Raw genomic sequence first — 15,321 nt, forward strand, 5'->3', positions numbered from 1 at the left:
TAAGAGAAAAAGAAAAGAAAACAAAACGAAACCCTTTCTCTTGCGTGGAGAATCTCATTTTGGGAAATATATTCTAAATATACTTACAAACGCTTTATATTTAATATAAATCAACTATATGGTAAACATTCCATTTGTTAATTTCCAAAATATATATATATATACACATATATATATACACACATACATATATATATACGTGTGTATTTTAAGTTTATTTATTTATTTTGAGAGAGACAGCATGAGCAGGGGAGAGGCAGAGGGAGGGAGGGAGGGAGAGAGAGAGAGAGAGAGAGAGAGAGAGAGAGAGAGAATATCCCAAGCAGGCACCAAGCTGCCCGTTATGGGACTCAAACTCACAAAAGTGTGAGATCATAATCTGAGCCAAAACCAAGAGTCTGACACTTGACTGAGCCACCCAGGCACCCCAAAACTATATACTTTTTAAATCTGTAGTTCAGTTCAGTAAGGGTAGCATAGGGAGTATATCTCTTTGTCCAGTGGTGGTTCCTTCCTAGAAATCTTTTTAAAAATATAGAATTTTCCGGGGGGGGGGGGGGGGGGGGGTACAAAAAACCCTTTTTGAAACCAAACATGATAAAGAGACATGTGTTCCTACATGGAAGACTCTATATTATACGAATATGAACGTTCTCCAAAATGTATAAATTTAATACAAATCCAACCTAAATCCTATTTGCAGAAAATTCATCCGGAAGAATGCACAGCAGTTGCCAAGATATTTGAGGGGAACGGAAGGCAAGTTTTTCCTTGTGACTCTTGTCAATAGTAAAATGTATTAAAAATCTAAAATAAACCCAAGTAAATATAAGAAATTAGATATGCTAAATACTGGCATTTTAAAATAGGAAAACTGGCTTATTTCAACAAATAATGTTGGAACAACTGGCTAACCACTTGAAAGAGGGGGAAAAAAAACCTCTACATTTTAGTCCTATTGCATACCATTCATCAAAAGAAATTCCAAATGAATTAAAATTTAACTTTGGCAAAGGAATTACAAATCAGGAAAAGAAGAGATAAAACCCACACAGAATTACTAAATAGCTAAAACTATCACTTCTTTTCTAATTAGATGACTCTTAGTTCCCATAATGAGAAAAATCAAGTACTATTGACATGAAACCTATAAATAATACCGTGATTGGAACCACTAACACTTTTTCTCACAAAGTATCTCCCATATGTCAAAGAGAAGATCACATTGTACTTCCTGCCAAACTATACTATTACACGAACTGCTAACTTGATATACACTGTCAAATTTCCAGCCAACTTAACTCTGAACGTAACTAAAACAGGTGCAAAGGCAGAGAGAGACTTTGGGTCATTTAAGGTAACGACTTTGCTCTTCCAGATTTGAAAGTTACACTATAAATCTAAGTTCTACTACTATAACCTCTAAAGCTAGTAATACCTAAAATCACTGGCTATTTTCACATATCAATAATGCAAGGCCCAGTGAGGGTATGGAGAAAATGAGCATTCTTACACAGAAGTGTAGGTCAAGTCATACCTACAAGCTCTTATTCAAAACTCTTAGGGCTAGAGAGGCACCTGGGTGGCTCAGTCGGTTAAGCATCTGTCTTCAGCTCAGGTCATGATCTTGCGGTTCTTGGGTTCAAGCCCTGCACTGGGCTCTACGCTGACAGCTCAGAGCCTGGAGCCTACTGTGGATTCTGTGTCTCCCTCTTTGCCCCTCTCCTGCATGCATTCTCTTGCTCTCAAAAATAAATAAACATTAAAAAAAATAAAAAAATAAAAAAAACCTCTTAGGGCTAGATATGTTCTGGAATTTAGAATTTTTCAGGTTTTATAGAGATAACGTGGTACATGTATCATGTATTACAAGACTCTCTCAAGGAGTCTGGCACAACACTCCATAATTGAACACACTACTATCTTTACTGTGGGAAATATGAACAGTGTGAAAATAATACTATAAATAGCCTGGTGTTACTTCAGGTTGAGTTCTGCTAGTTTTTCTTAAAACTTGATTTTAAGAGCTTTCTGAATTTCAGAACTGCAAGTGAACTATTACAGAAAGCATAGTATTTGGCATTGTAAATGCTGACTACCCCAATCTATCAATTCTACCTCTAGAAATTTATCTTACAGAAATGCATGCATTGATAAACTGAAAGTCCTAACCATAGCTGCAAGATCCAAAATCATCCTCATCCATATTTAAATCAGGTGACAAGAACTGGCAGTCTGGGCCAGGATGGATTTGGATCCCACTGCTAGACCCCAGAATTCCTTGCAGGCTAGCTGTACAGACTAGACTCACTCTGGTCATTTCTTTAACTTCATATTATGACTTGATTTTTTTGTAGTGACTTGATTTTTTGAAAGGACTTTTTTAGGTCTGATTTGTTAAGTCTCTTACTAGATGTAATTTTTTTTTTAATCATACGCATGATGCCACAGTAAAACAACTGAAGATGCTTTTAGAAAATTACACCATGAGCCAGCTTTATGTAAGCCTCAGTATGGCTGCATTATACACCCCTAGTCCCCACACCTTACTTTGTAATCTGGAGTACATTTTCTTCCTGATAGGGCATTTTTTATTTAGGATATCTTAATATTAAAATAGGCAGAAAAAAGAGGTACCTAGGTGACTCAATCAGTTAAGTACCCAACTCGATGTAGCTCAGATCATGATCTCACGGTTTTGTTGAGTTTGGGTCCTAAGCTGGGCTCTGCACTGGCAGCACGGAGCCTGCTTGGGATTTTCTCCCTCCCACTCTCTGCCCCTCACCTGCTCGCTTGTGCTCTCTCAAAATAAATAAATAAGTAAATGTCTTAAAAAATAAAGTAAAATAGGCAGAAAAAGTTATTTAGATATCATATTAAATAAGTGTAATAATTTGAACACCTGTATCTAATACAATTCAAAATAAAACTTCTCTGAGACCAGAGACTTTAAATATGTGAAAATATGTAAAAATGTGAAAAGTTGCAAAGTTTAAGATGACCAACCAACAACCTTCAAACGCCCGTAACATGAATATTTACAGAATCCTTTTCTCGTAGAAACAATACTTGAAATCAATATCCTAAAAATATTTCACAAAGCCTGTATTGTATTACTTAATTTCACCAGTGATTTAACAGATTTTATGAATTTTCTTTTTAGTAAATATATTGTGTCATGTATCATTCTATGTCATACCTAAAATTAGCTTCAAAGTAAGTCACACATCTTGTTATCTGAAGAAGTTAGCAGTTAGTTACCCACAGACCGAGTAATTCCCAGGTATCAGGGAATTATTTTTCTATCACAAATCAATGGCTACTTAAATTTAACTCAACAAATGTTTACTGAGTATTTATTAAGTGCTGGTCATTGTACTAGAAGTACTCAGACTGAGGGTTGCCAACCACTAGAGTTCCAAAATACCATATGCATTTATTCTTACTATAGATTACAGCCAAAACCATGATTATCATTTTAAAAAATGGTGTTTTAAAGACCAGTTATTGCAGACAAAAGCTAAAAAGGTGCAAATGGGTAAAGCAAGCCGCGTATAAGAAACGCTTTTCTTAAAATCCACCTGTCTTGATCTTTCATTTCAAAACTTCTGATAATACAAGAAATTTTATTCTTTACCATAAGAAAAACTGTAATACAAGTAAAATGAGCAAAGGAGGTAGTTGGCATTTGATTCCACTACTAACAGTGGTTCATGTTGCAGAAAGAGGAAAAAACTTAGTGAAGACTTTTTTCAATCCTTCTGTTTATTAACATATGCAATGATTATCTAATTTGAAAAAAAAAAAACTTTTAAAGGGTATACTACTTTCTCTTATCACAAAGACAAAATATTTCAGAGGCTTTGTAAGTTATAAAGCCTCTGTCCCAAATGCTTAGCTGTGTTTTTGTAGTGTCAAAGTGGCAAAAGACAGCATGTAAACAAATGGGCATACTTTATTCCAATAAAACTCATTTCCAAAAACAGGCTGCAGACCACATGTACCAATCTCTGCTTCAGACTGCTTCTTGATCAAATATTAAGAATCAGTGATTAAAATACATAACTCAGGTTGTTATCTCCTAGAAGGTCTTCCCTTTACATCACAATAACGGGAAAAACATACACCTTAAATGCTTAAAAGTTGAATTAAATGTAATTCGTAATCTAACCTGTATATGTTCCACTTTCTCTTCATTGAAAATATTTTAACATCTGTTCCCTAACACACACCTGCTTTCCCCGCCTGCTTTTCCCCAGGTTCAGTGGATTTCTGAAACACTTTCTCTTTTATGCAGTGTGAGTACTCTTTATTAAGGTTAAAAACAAACAAGGGGCACCTGAGTGGCTCAGTTGGTTAAGCAAGAGACTTCAGCTCAGGTCACGATCTCATGGTTCCAGACTTCCAGCCCTGCATAAGGCGTGCTCCTGTCAGCATAGAGCCTGCTTTGGATACTCTGTACCCCTCTCTCCCCTGCTCATTCCCTTGCTCTCGCTCTCTCAAAAATAAATACTTAAAAAAATTAAAAAAATAAAAAATAAAGTACATTCGTCTACAAGATAATCTGCTAGGAAAAAAACACAGTGAGAACTATATAGTCAAAATCACTTATTTTCTATTTTATCAACTACAATAACTACACGCAGTTGAGAAACAGAATATGTATACAAGATAATTTTTGTGTAAAGAGATATATTTTAAAGTCCTATATTTGAGGGGCGCCTGGGTGGCTCAGTCGGTTGAGCACCTGACTTGGGCTCAGGTCATGATCTCGCGGTCCATGAGTTCGAGCCCCGCATCAGGCTCTGTGCTGACAGCTCAGAGCCTGGAGCCTGCTTCGGATTCTGTGTCTCCTTCTCTCTGCCCCTCCCCCACTTGTGCTCTGTCTCCTTCTGTCTCTCAAAAATAAACGTAAAAAAAAAAAAAATTTAAAGTCCTATGTTTGAAAGCTAGTCATAAGAAATATTCCACAGCGAAAAATGACGAGAGTAAGAAATGGGAGTTGTACAAACACGATATAAAAAAAATTCAGAATGTACTAAAGTGCACTGTACTTTGACATAAAAACTATGGATATTCTAACATTTTCTTTAAATGTCTATTTTTTAAAAAAAAATTTTTTTTTAACGTTTATTTATTTTTGAGACAGCATGAACGGGGGAGGGGCAGAGAGAGAGGGAGACACAGAATCGGAAGCGGGCTCCAGGCTCTGAGCCATCAGCCCAGAGCCCGACGCTGGGCTCGAACTCACAGACCGCGAGATCGTGACCTAAGCTGAAGTCGGATGCTTAACCGACTGAGCCACCCAGGCGCCCCTAAATGTCTACTTTTGAGAGAGACAGACACAGAGTGCAATCAGGGGAAGGGCACACACACGTGCGCGCGCGCGCACACACACACACACACACACACACACACACACACACACACACACACACACACACACACACACACACACACACAGAATCTGAAGAGGCTCCAGGCTCCAAGCTGTCAGCACAGAACCCGATGCAGGGCTCGAACTCACGAACTGCAAGATCATGACCTGAACCAAAGTCAGACGCTTAACAAAATGAACCACCCAGGCACCCCTCTAAATTCTTTTCCTAACTTATGGGTTCATTTCAACGTTTTTCAGTGATCTACCTGACAGCAGAGAACAACAACAATGAATAATGTTAGAATGCCACGTACAGGAGGAGATCTTTTCTTCTACTCTCTACCCATGGACTTTCTGCAAAAAATCAGGGGACAAAGTCCAACTTATTCTTAAATCTAAGGACTTCCTATAAAAGTAGGAAATTTATATTGTGACTGAGAGAGAAAAAGAAAAGCAAAAGTTTTGATTCTAATACATTTTTTCTCTAGGCTACCCAAGCTTCCAAGGTACTTTGAGTGGATTCCACCACACAAAATAGTTTCAAAAGGAACAAGCACTGCTATTCCATGATCATCAGGATTAAATCAGTCAGCAATCCATATTAATATACACAATTCTATTTAAAAATGTGAAACTCCTCATGAGAAATTATTTCAACAGATTTTCCTCAAATAATCAACATGACTATAAAATAAATCTTCATAGAGCCAACCTGTTTTACACTTTCATCATTAAATCAGAAATATAGAAAATCCAACTTTAAAATTACTCGTACTCCAGAAGTTTAATCTAGTTGTCTGAAATCCTCACTTCATTTTCCTAAAAAAATAACAGTACTACAAAAAAGGTGGTTAAGTCATGAGGCTCCAAAAGCCAACATATGCCCCAAAATGTATCTATAAAGAAAACCTACACAAAGTACACACTGTAATAATGACAATTAAAGAGATAACAGTAACAATAGGGGCGCCTGGGTGGCTCAGTACTTCTGCTCAAGTCATGATCTCACAGTGAGTGAGTTTGAGCCACACATCCTCCAATATGTGCTGTCAGCACAGAGCCCACTTTGGATCCTCTGTGCCCCCCCCCACCCCCCCCCCCCCCGCCATCTGCCCCTCCCTTGCTTGTCTGCTCCTCCCCTGCTTACGCTCTCAAAATAAATAAACTGGAAAGAAATAGTAGCAATTTATATTGTATAGATTCTGAACATTGACTTTAAAGGAACAGAAACCAAGATTAATTGGAGAAAGGCTTGAAATATTGAAATTTTAAAAGTTAACTCCAAACACTCAAAAGATTTCAGAGGTTGATGGCTAAGGGTTCTATTAGGGGGAGAGGAGGTATCAAATTTCACCCTGAAACCTAGTTTTCAACCCCACAGGTGTGTCATTTGCAGTACCCTTCCACTGAGTAGCTAAGAAACACAAATAGAGCATTTTCCAACGCTAAGCAGGCAAAACCGAGAAGATAAAGGAAATAAAGGATTAAATACCTGCTGCAGGTGAAAATGAGATTGATTAGCAATTAAGTGAGCTGTGTATGTTAAATGAAATTAAAAGATGGAAGGAGGTTGCCAACAAGGACTACACAGAAAATACATAAAGGATGAAATAATGATAGAGAGGAAGGGCAGTGAACTATAGATCATGTATGAAGCACTTTCCAGTTTTATATTTTTAACTTAGATGGTGCTGCATCTTCCAATGCCACAAATGCCAATACAAAAGATTGAAGACTTCTTGGAAAGGATCCAAGGCATTCTGAATGTCAAGTATTGCCAAAAAATTAAGAGCATGAACTGTGGAGCTGTGAAAGCCCAATTCTTCAACTAGTTGTGTGACCTTTTGTAAGTTATTTACTTTCTGTGCCACAATATGCTAATTGGTAAAATGGAAGATAAAAACAAATCTCTTTTCAGTGAGCTGAATAAATTAATTTCATAAAGATCTTCGGATGATGCTTGACACAGAACCCTACCACACAAACCTGCAGTTATATTATTAATGCAGTCACTGGCCAGGCTTTTTGTGGCACTTTCCCAACTCCTGAATCTCCACACCTATACAGGTCCAGGCGTCCCAATTACAAAGTCTCAGTACTCAAACACGGTTCTCTTTTTACCAGGGGTGAAAGGGATCTTAAAAAACATTCATTCAAAGATTTAGGGAGTGTTTTGATGGTACAAATCACAGAACAAACTGGCTCAACAAAGACTAATCTTGAAAGGGCCGATGCCAGTGCAAAAAAACTAAAGGAGAACCAGGAAGCACCAGTCACAAAACAAAACTTTGTTCGTATCAATGAGGCAATAGATTTCTCCTCAGGGAGGACAAAAAAGATTGGTGCCAAGAAGCTTGCTTTCAAGTTAACAAAACCATCCTGACAGTTGAGAATATTTGGAAGACCGCTTGGTCTTTAGACTGATTGTCAACCACTACACAAACAGTATTTTTTGGAGGCGTGACAAACATCAATTAAAAAAAATACCTTGCCTTTTAAAGACTTTATAAAGTTTGATAAATTTCAGTATAGCTTCCCCTATTCTAACCAAATTAAGAGCTCAGGTCTATTCCTTTCCAACCACAATGAAAAGACTACAGGACTCCACCAAGTCAATTATGCTCAGCACCCTAAGTAAATTCAGATCACAAGTATAAGCTCCTATATACTACATTACGATTAGTAAGTTACTTCACTGTTTAAAAATTAAACAAGAACAACAAAATATTAAATGAGAACACAAAGGAGATGCTACCTGTGATAGAATAATCATATGAGTATAGTATGTCCTTGTACTTTGGATATCATTTTTCGATTTTTCCTCTCAGCTCTACATAGTGACTGATGAAAGCTGGAGAAATACAGGCTAAAGAAAAACTGACCTTAACTTTTTCACTAGGATTTCACTTTCCATCAAGTCAAAAATCTTTTCAATCACAGCAGAAGAAAATATTTCCCAGACAGTCAAACATACTCATAAGGTCACTAAGGGCACAGCCAGTTTATGATTATGACTACTGAAGTTTCTCAGTTTATATCCCAAAAAATAAACTGAGGAATACTTAGAATCCTCTGCCTACCATGGAAGCCACCGCCATGTCACCACTTGTCAGAGGTGTGGAAGTAGAGCAAAGAAAGTGAACAATTTTAAAAGCTTCTCTCATTAAATTATATTTTCTCCAAATCTTCCACAACAATCCCTTCTCCTCCCACACTGAGAACAATCTAGGTACTGCAAATTCCGGGCAAAGGAACCAGGAGTAATCTTCAAATATTTAAAAAATTACTTGCAATCAACCTGTCATTTTTTATACTGAGTTAAATGTTACTTGCTGTATTCAAACTGCACAAAAGTGAAAACGATAAAGCTGATATATAATGAAGAACTCTGATATTTTCATTCATATATTTTAGGACAGTAAGACAAATCCTTTTTCCTGGCCTTAGAAAAGTGGGCAATGAGAAAAACAACTCTTGTCTAAATAAATGTGTAAAATCTCTTGGCTTTTCAGACTGCATTCAAATTTCTAGGAATTCAACGTTCAATGTTTAAAATCTACGAAACAGTTCATCATTTCCATTAACCAGGAGAAAGAGAATCTATAGAATTGTGTGGACTTAAGCACTATGACCCGCTATTCCAACCCACCTCCTTAGAGGCCCCATGAATAACTAAAGCTAACAGATCTTATTTATGGTAACGCTTCCTATGAGAGCAAACAAAAAGGGGAGAAGTTACTGTACTTAAAACTCCTTCCTACAAAACTCCGCGTAGAGAAATTAGCACTAGGTGTCAGAGTGGGAAGGTAAAGCATGCACAACAGAAATGCTACAGTCCTGTATAGCTGATCAACAGACAACTTCTTGAGAATTTCAGGGCCCAATGTAAAGGGTTTTCAACAAGCAGTAGAACAAAAGATCAAAGTGTGAAGAATACGCTTAACGTTAGTCACCAACCAGATGAGAAGAATACCAAATATCACACGACCAAAACTAGAAAATAACGGCCTAGTTTGATTCTTCAATTTATTTCAGGTCAGAAAAAAAAAGTCCTCCTGAAAAAACGTTACCAAAGGTTAACTAAGTCACTCACAACCCAAGAGATTTGAATACTCAAATTCAGGCAAAAATTCACAACTCAGAGGGAAGGAAAAAACAAAAAGAGAAGAAACAAACCACCCCGGTAATTAGTTGCTTCAATAAAAGAAAATGTAATTTTGGTCAGACCACATTACTGATAGGGTTTTGTTTCTGAATGCCTGAATGTTCAGTGAGCCAGACGTACAGATTCATGTATAAACAACACGTGACCAGTCCTGTACCCTACATTTTTATAAGGCTAAGTGATCTAGAAGATAAATACTGCATACAAACGTGCCCTTTTAAAGTTAATTTTACATTTGGGTTCTTCTTCTATTTTCACTTGAAAGGACCATAGTGGTAGCGGACAATTCTAGGGATCTGTAGCCCATGGAGTATGTACTCCTCTCCCTTTAAGGTCGCTGTAAAAGGAGATCTTAGATTGCTAAACTAGAATACAAAAGACGTTAACTCCGGAATAACTGCTCCAAATCAAATCAAAGGATATTCTTCTACTTCACGGTTTGTCAATTCATAGGGAGAGGGAGGTGGTCGAGTTCAAATAAGTTAACGATTTCACAGTCTAAAGTAAACACGTACACAATTTTGTTTCAAAGGGCAGCTTCTGCTTTCTTTTTAAAATCGTTAGATCATAATGGGACCTCTGCTAATTTACACATCTCCTGCTTACTTCAGATATACTGGGAAGAAAAAAAATGCAAGGAAGGGCTTGCCCTTCTCCGGCCCACCACCTCGCGAACACGTCGCGAGGCATTAAGGGAAACGGTTTTATTTTGGCAAAGGCGGGCGCCAGCCGGGGCCAGGGAGCCGCCTGGGAGCCCTGCGGCCCCGAGGCGCCCCGAGGCCGGGGCCGGAAACGGCCCCGCGAGCGGCGCACCCGCACACCCCAGCCCCACACACCGGCCCGGCTGCGGAGGGGCCGCCGCGGGGTGCGGAGGGCGGCGCCGGCTGCCCGCGCCCCTCCCCCTACCGCGGCGGAAGCGTCTCGGGTTTGAAAGATGCCGCCGCCGCCCCCCGCACCCCCCCCGCCCCGCGCCGGCAGAGCCACAAAGGGCCGAGCCCCCTCCCACTGCTGCCCTCCTTCCCCAATTCCTCCACAGGTCTTGGCGGGCTCCCCCCGCCCGCCCCTATCTCCCGCCCGGCGTTGAAGACGCCTGCTCACCCGTGTCCCCAGGTCCCAGGGATCGGGATCCGGTGCGGCCGGCGGCCCCGAAAACACTGGGCCCCTCGGGCGCGGCGGCGGGGGCGTGGCCCTCCCGCCGCGGCCAGGGCCGGGGTCTCGCCTCCGCCTCCCCCGAGGAAGGCTGGCGCCGTCGCCTCGTCTTCCTTCCGGCTTTCCCTCGCGCCCTCCCTCGGTCGGTCCGTCCTGCGCGGAAAGCAGCGTCCTCTGCGGGCGCCGCCGCACGCTCCTTAGGGCCCGACCACCGCCAGACTCCTCCCCCGGGAGCCGCGCCGCCGGGCCGCGAGACGCCCGGCTCGCCGCTCCCGCCCCGCCCCTGCGGCGCGCGCTCGCCCCCTTCGCGGGCCCCTTCCGCGGCCCGGGAACGCGCGGGCAGCGGACGGCGGGCCAGCCTTCGCCAGGTTTTAACTCCCGCCGCTTGCGCCCGCCTAGCGGCACAAGCGGCAGTTTTGCAGTTTCCCGGGTTCTTGAGACCCCCACCCCTTTCCCGCGCCCTTCCCCTAGCTTCCCCCGCCCTTTTCCTTTGCTGGATCCCACCGGAAAGCCAAAACAATTGGGTCCGCGCAGGCGCAAAAAAGGAAGCGGAAAGAGGAGGAAGGGAGGGGGCGGTGCGAGGTGACGGGGAGGTGCTTTTGGAGGGGTTTCCCGGAGAAGGTCAGCGGATAGCCCGCGGAGGGCGCGTGCGCGACCAGGCGGTGGTCGCTTCCTAGAAGCGCGGGCTTGGGGCTCAGGCTTAGCCTCTCGAAAGGAGAGGCCCGAGAAATTCAATGCTAGGAAATCCAGACCCCAAAGCACCAAGTTTTATGCCGGAGGCTGTTTTTCCCCCCTTGAAACACAGAAATTTGTAGGCTGGATCGGGAATTGAGAATGAGGAGGGCTAGACATCAGACCATAGGAAGAAGGGGAGACGTTGGGTGACTGGCTGAGTGGGCTTTGTCTCAGACCCTGCTCTCCAAACGCGCCTTCCACTTTCAGAGCTTGTTCGGTTTTCCCGATCTCATCAAGAGAGGCTTCGTGTCCGTCTTTCAAGGCCAAGGAAAACCTAAAAGCAACACCTGAAAGGGCCCACAGTTCTGGGGAGGAAGCAGTTTACAGGGTGCGGGGTTGGGGAGGCAGCCGCATACGAAGACTTCAGATAGGTTTGTGCTGCAATGCGGCGGCTACCTGCTACCCCGCCCCCCGCAAGTTCCAAAGGAGCGCCTTCTAGCCTCACAAGCGAAGCTTTTGTAGCAGCAGATGGCTGTGGCCCACGCTGGTTTGGTTAACTTGGTACATACAGCTTGCTAGCAAGCAGAAAGTTGTAGATTTGCTCTCTCATTTGATAGAAGTTATTCATGGATGCAAAATTGTCAGGAATGCCCACACAGACTTCACCTACCTTCGTAATTTACACTCTCGGCACAAGCCCAATCTGGAAAATGTACATGACTAATTATAAACTAAAAGCATGTAAGTTACCAAAGAGCTTCTTCCTGTAGGCTAGGTTAGATCAACTGAATGCACGCCAAGATGTGTGTATTTGGGAATACTGGTAAAGGATTTTACAGTAGAATTTAGAAAATAGATTCATTCAACAAATCTTTATTGAGTGCCACGTATGCTGTTTTGATATTAACAAAAAAAGCTATAACAAAGATTCAGTCACTTTGCAGGCTTGAGCACCTACTCAGTGCCAGACAAGAAAGCACAAACAAACAATACTTATGGTTAGAGTTTGTGTTTCATCCTGCAGACAACAGAGTCATTTAAGATATTTAAGAAGAATATCTTGATAAGATTTTAGAAAAATAATTCTGAAGGATGGTGGATAATCAGACTGGAAAGTGGGGAAACTAGTTAGAAGGCTGTTAAAATAATCCAGGTAGGAGATGGGGAGAGTGTCCAAACTAATTTAGTGGCAGTGAGAACAGTGAAGCAGAGATAGATTTGAAACCAGCTAGATAGAGTCAATAACACTTGTTTACTAAGAGGATGAGGGAAAATAAGAAGTGAGAGAGGGCTGAGTTTTCTAGTCTGGGTGATTAGAGAGCAATATCAGTAACTATAGGAAGAGTAGCTAATTGTGAGGATGAAAAAGAGGACTAAAATTTGTTTTAATAACTGTACAGTAGGAATACATTTGGCTGCAAGTAAAAAAAGTATTCCATTGCAGTGGCTTAAGTAAGGGTCTATTTGGTCACCTAAGTCTGTAGGTGGTCAGTTACCCTGATTTCAACAGCTCAGAAACAGCAGAGCCATAATTTCTGTGATTCTCTTGACATTTCTGGTTGCAGGATTGGCTGTAGCAGTTGTAAGCTTCACACCTTTGTTGAAGGCAGGAAGATGGGGAAAGGAGTGGCCTCAACCATCTATGTTTTTTTCTTTTCTTTTCTTTTCTAAGTAGAAGCCTTCTCAAGATAAATACCTCATACCCCCATCTCAGCTGACTTCACATGCATCGCATTTTCCAGAACTGTAATTTGGCCAACGGCAGCTGTGAAGACTTAGTTTTTCCAAGCTCTAATACGAGGCTACAAGGCAGACAAGCATTGGGAATGGATGTTGGGTCAAATAGCAGTCTGCTAGTTTGTTACTACTTAAAGCATCAGTTTTAACATTTAACCAGAGGTAGCAGGCTGGATTGATGTTTCTAGAGTTTCAAAAAAGTCCAATCTTTTTGGTGTTTTAGCTAGGAAAAGAACAGGTTGAACATTTATCCTCAAATTATTTCTACTTGTTTGCCATTTTTTTTCCCCTCAAGGCTGCCATCCCTTTAAGTCTCAGAGGGGATTAGAACAAGAAGAGACTTGCTGCAGTCAGAGAAGGCTGACTTCTTGTTTAGCTTTCCGTCTACAGCTGCTATTATACAACTGTAGGATACTTGCATTATTAGTATCAACACCACCTTCATTTTTTTACACATCCTGCCCCTCAGCTTGGAAACTGAACAATCACAGCTAGTTACAGTGTCTAGTTTCAGGAGATAATAAATCAGCATTTCTAGCAATTACACTAACTTTTTTTGGAATGTATAGCAGGTCCCATGTGATCTATATCCAAAAGTAGGCACATGACATTGTTTTAAGCTCTCCTTTTTAGTTAAGAAGGCATTTTCTTCTAACTAAATGCCAAAAACCATGAAACAGTATCCTTTTAAGACTGCATGTGAAACATTATGATTCTAGAAAACAAATAATGGAAAACCATTATTATAACAACCATTTCTGGATGTTATAAATCATAATAAGTTAAGATGGTAAGGTAATCTAAAATGTTATTAATGTTAATTTTAACATTTTAACCTATTTAAAAATCTTGGATTTGGAGAGGAAGTTACCAGGGCCATCTCTGAAGGGGACAGTGCATTCCAGAGCTAATATACAATATATCCTCTCCATCTTGCTTCCCTGTAATAATAGAGAGAAAATCTAGTTAAAATGGACATCATTATTACAGGGGAGTACAAAGGAGTTCTTTGTGGTAACAGAACAGTTCTGTATCTTGATTGTGGTATAATCACGAATCTATCTATATGATAACATTTATTAGAACTATATATAAAACAGCTATTAAGGTGATAAAATCTGAGTAAAGTCTGTAGTCTAGTTAATTTCATTGTGCCAATGTCAATCTCCTATTTTTTATAATGTCCTATAGTTATCTAAGATGTTACCACTGGGGGAAGCTGGGTGATTAGTACACAAGGAATTCTATTATTTCTACAACTTCTTCTGAGTCTATAATTATTTCAAGATAAAAAGTTTTTAAAAGTGGATACCATTTGTTCAACAAAGATTTATTTTAGTATCCTGGGGTACAGAGATAAAAGATTCATGGAGGAAGAGGAATGTTGTACAAAAAGACCCAAGCAAACCAAGAGTGGAATAAATTCTGTGAAAGCAATATGCTTTCAGTATATGAGAGCAATATGTATTAGGAAAGTCTATCTGAAGAACAAGCAGGTCAAGAAAGGCTTCTCAGAAAAAGTAGAGCAGGGTAGGTGGAAAAAGAAGGGATCCAGCAAAGGAACACAGCATGGGTCAAGGCATAGAGGTTTAAATGAGCTCTGGTAGGTTTCACTATTACATGTTTTCATTTCACAGAGCACTTTTAATCTCATAGCCCTTATAATGATTATAATTAAATGTTTTGTAATGAAAGCTCTGTGAAGGCAGAAACTACTTCTATATCTTTTTTTTAATTTTATGTATTTATTTTGAGAGAGAGAGAGAGAGAGAGGTGCTAGTGTGAGCGGGGGTGAGGAGTGGGGGGCCGGGGAAGAGAATCCTAAGCAGGCATCGCACTGTCAGCACAGAGACTGACGCAGGGCTCAAACCCACAAACCATGAGATCATGACCTGAGCCGAAATCAAAAGTCGGATGCGTAACCAACTGAGCCACTCAGGCGTCCCTACTTTTATATCTTGTTGACTCTTCAGTGCTTTACATAGTTCCTGTCTAGGCACTCATAACTATTTGTTGAATGAATGAGATCATTGGCCATGGGGGTAAATGTGGGGGAATGACAGGATATCTAGAGAGGAAATCAAGAGATAGATACAGATCATGAAGGGTCTTATGTATTACGTTTGGACTCTATCCTAAAGGTTATGGAAAACTATCAGCAGAAGATGATTTCTTTTGGGTTATAGAAAGATAATACAAAGGATAGTATAAACAA

At 40.6% G+C, this 15,321-nt stretch overlaps 1 protein-coding gene across 1 annotated transcript in view; it reads right to left on the reverse strand.

Moving 5' to 3' along the window:
* Nucleotides 1–15,321, reverse strand: part of LOC128775480 (circumsporozoite protein-like) — a 31,652-nt gene that overhangs the window by 790 nt on the left and 15,541 nt on the right. Inside the window, exons 2-3 of the mRNA XM_053896738.1 lie at nt 11,620–11,716; nt 10,644–11,290 (exon numbers count right to left, since the gene is read on the reverse strand). Coding sequence (XP_053752713.1) covers nt 10,644–11,290; nt 11,620–11,716 — 744 coding nt within the window. The remainder of the gene's footprint in view (nt 1–10,643; nt 11,291–11,619; nt 11,717–15,321) is intronic.

This window comes from Panthera pardus, unplaced genomic scaffold (assembly GCF_024362965.1).
Source record: "Panthera pardus isolate Hobbes unplaced genomic scaffold, ASM2436296v1 HiC_scaffold_8, whole genome shotgun sequence".
Taxonomy (NCBI): domain Eukaryota; kingdom Metazoa; phylum Chordata; class Mammalia; order Carnivora; family Felidae; genus Panthera; species Panthera pardus.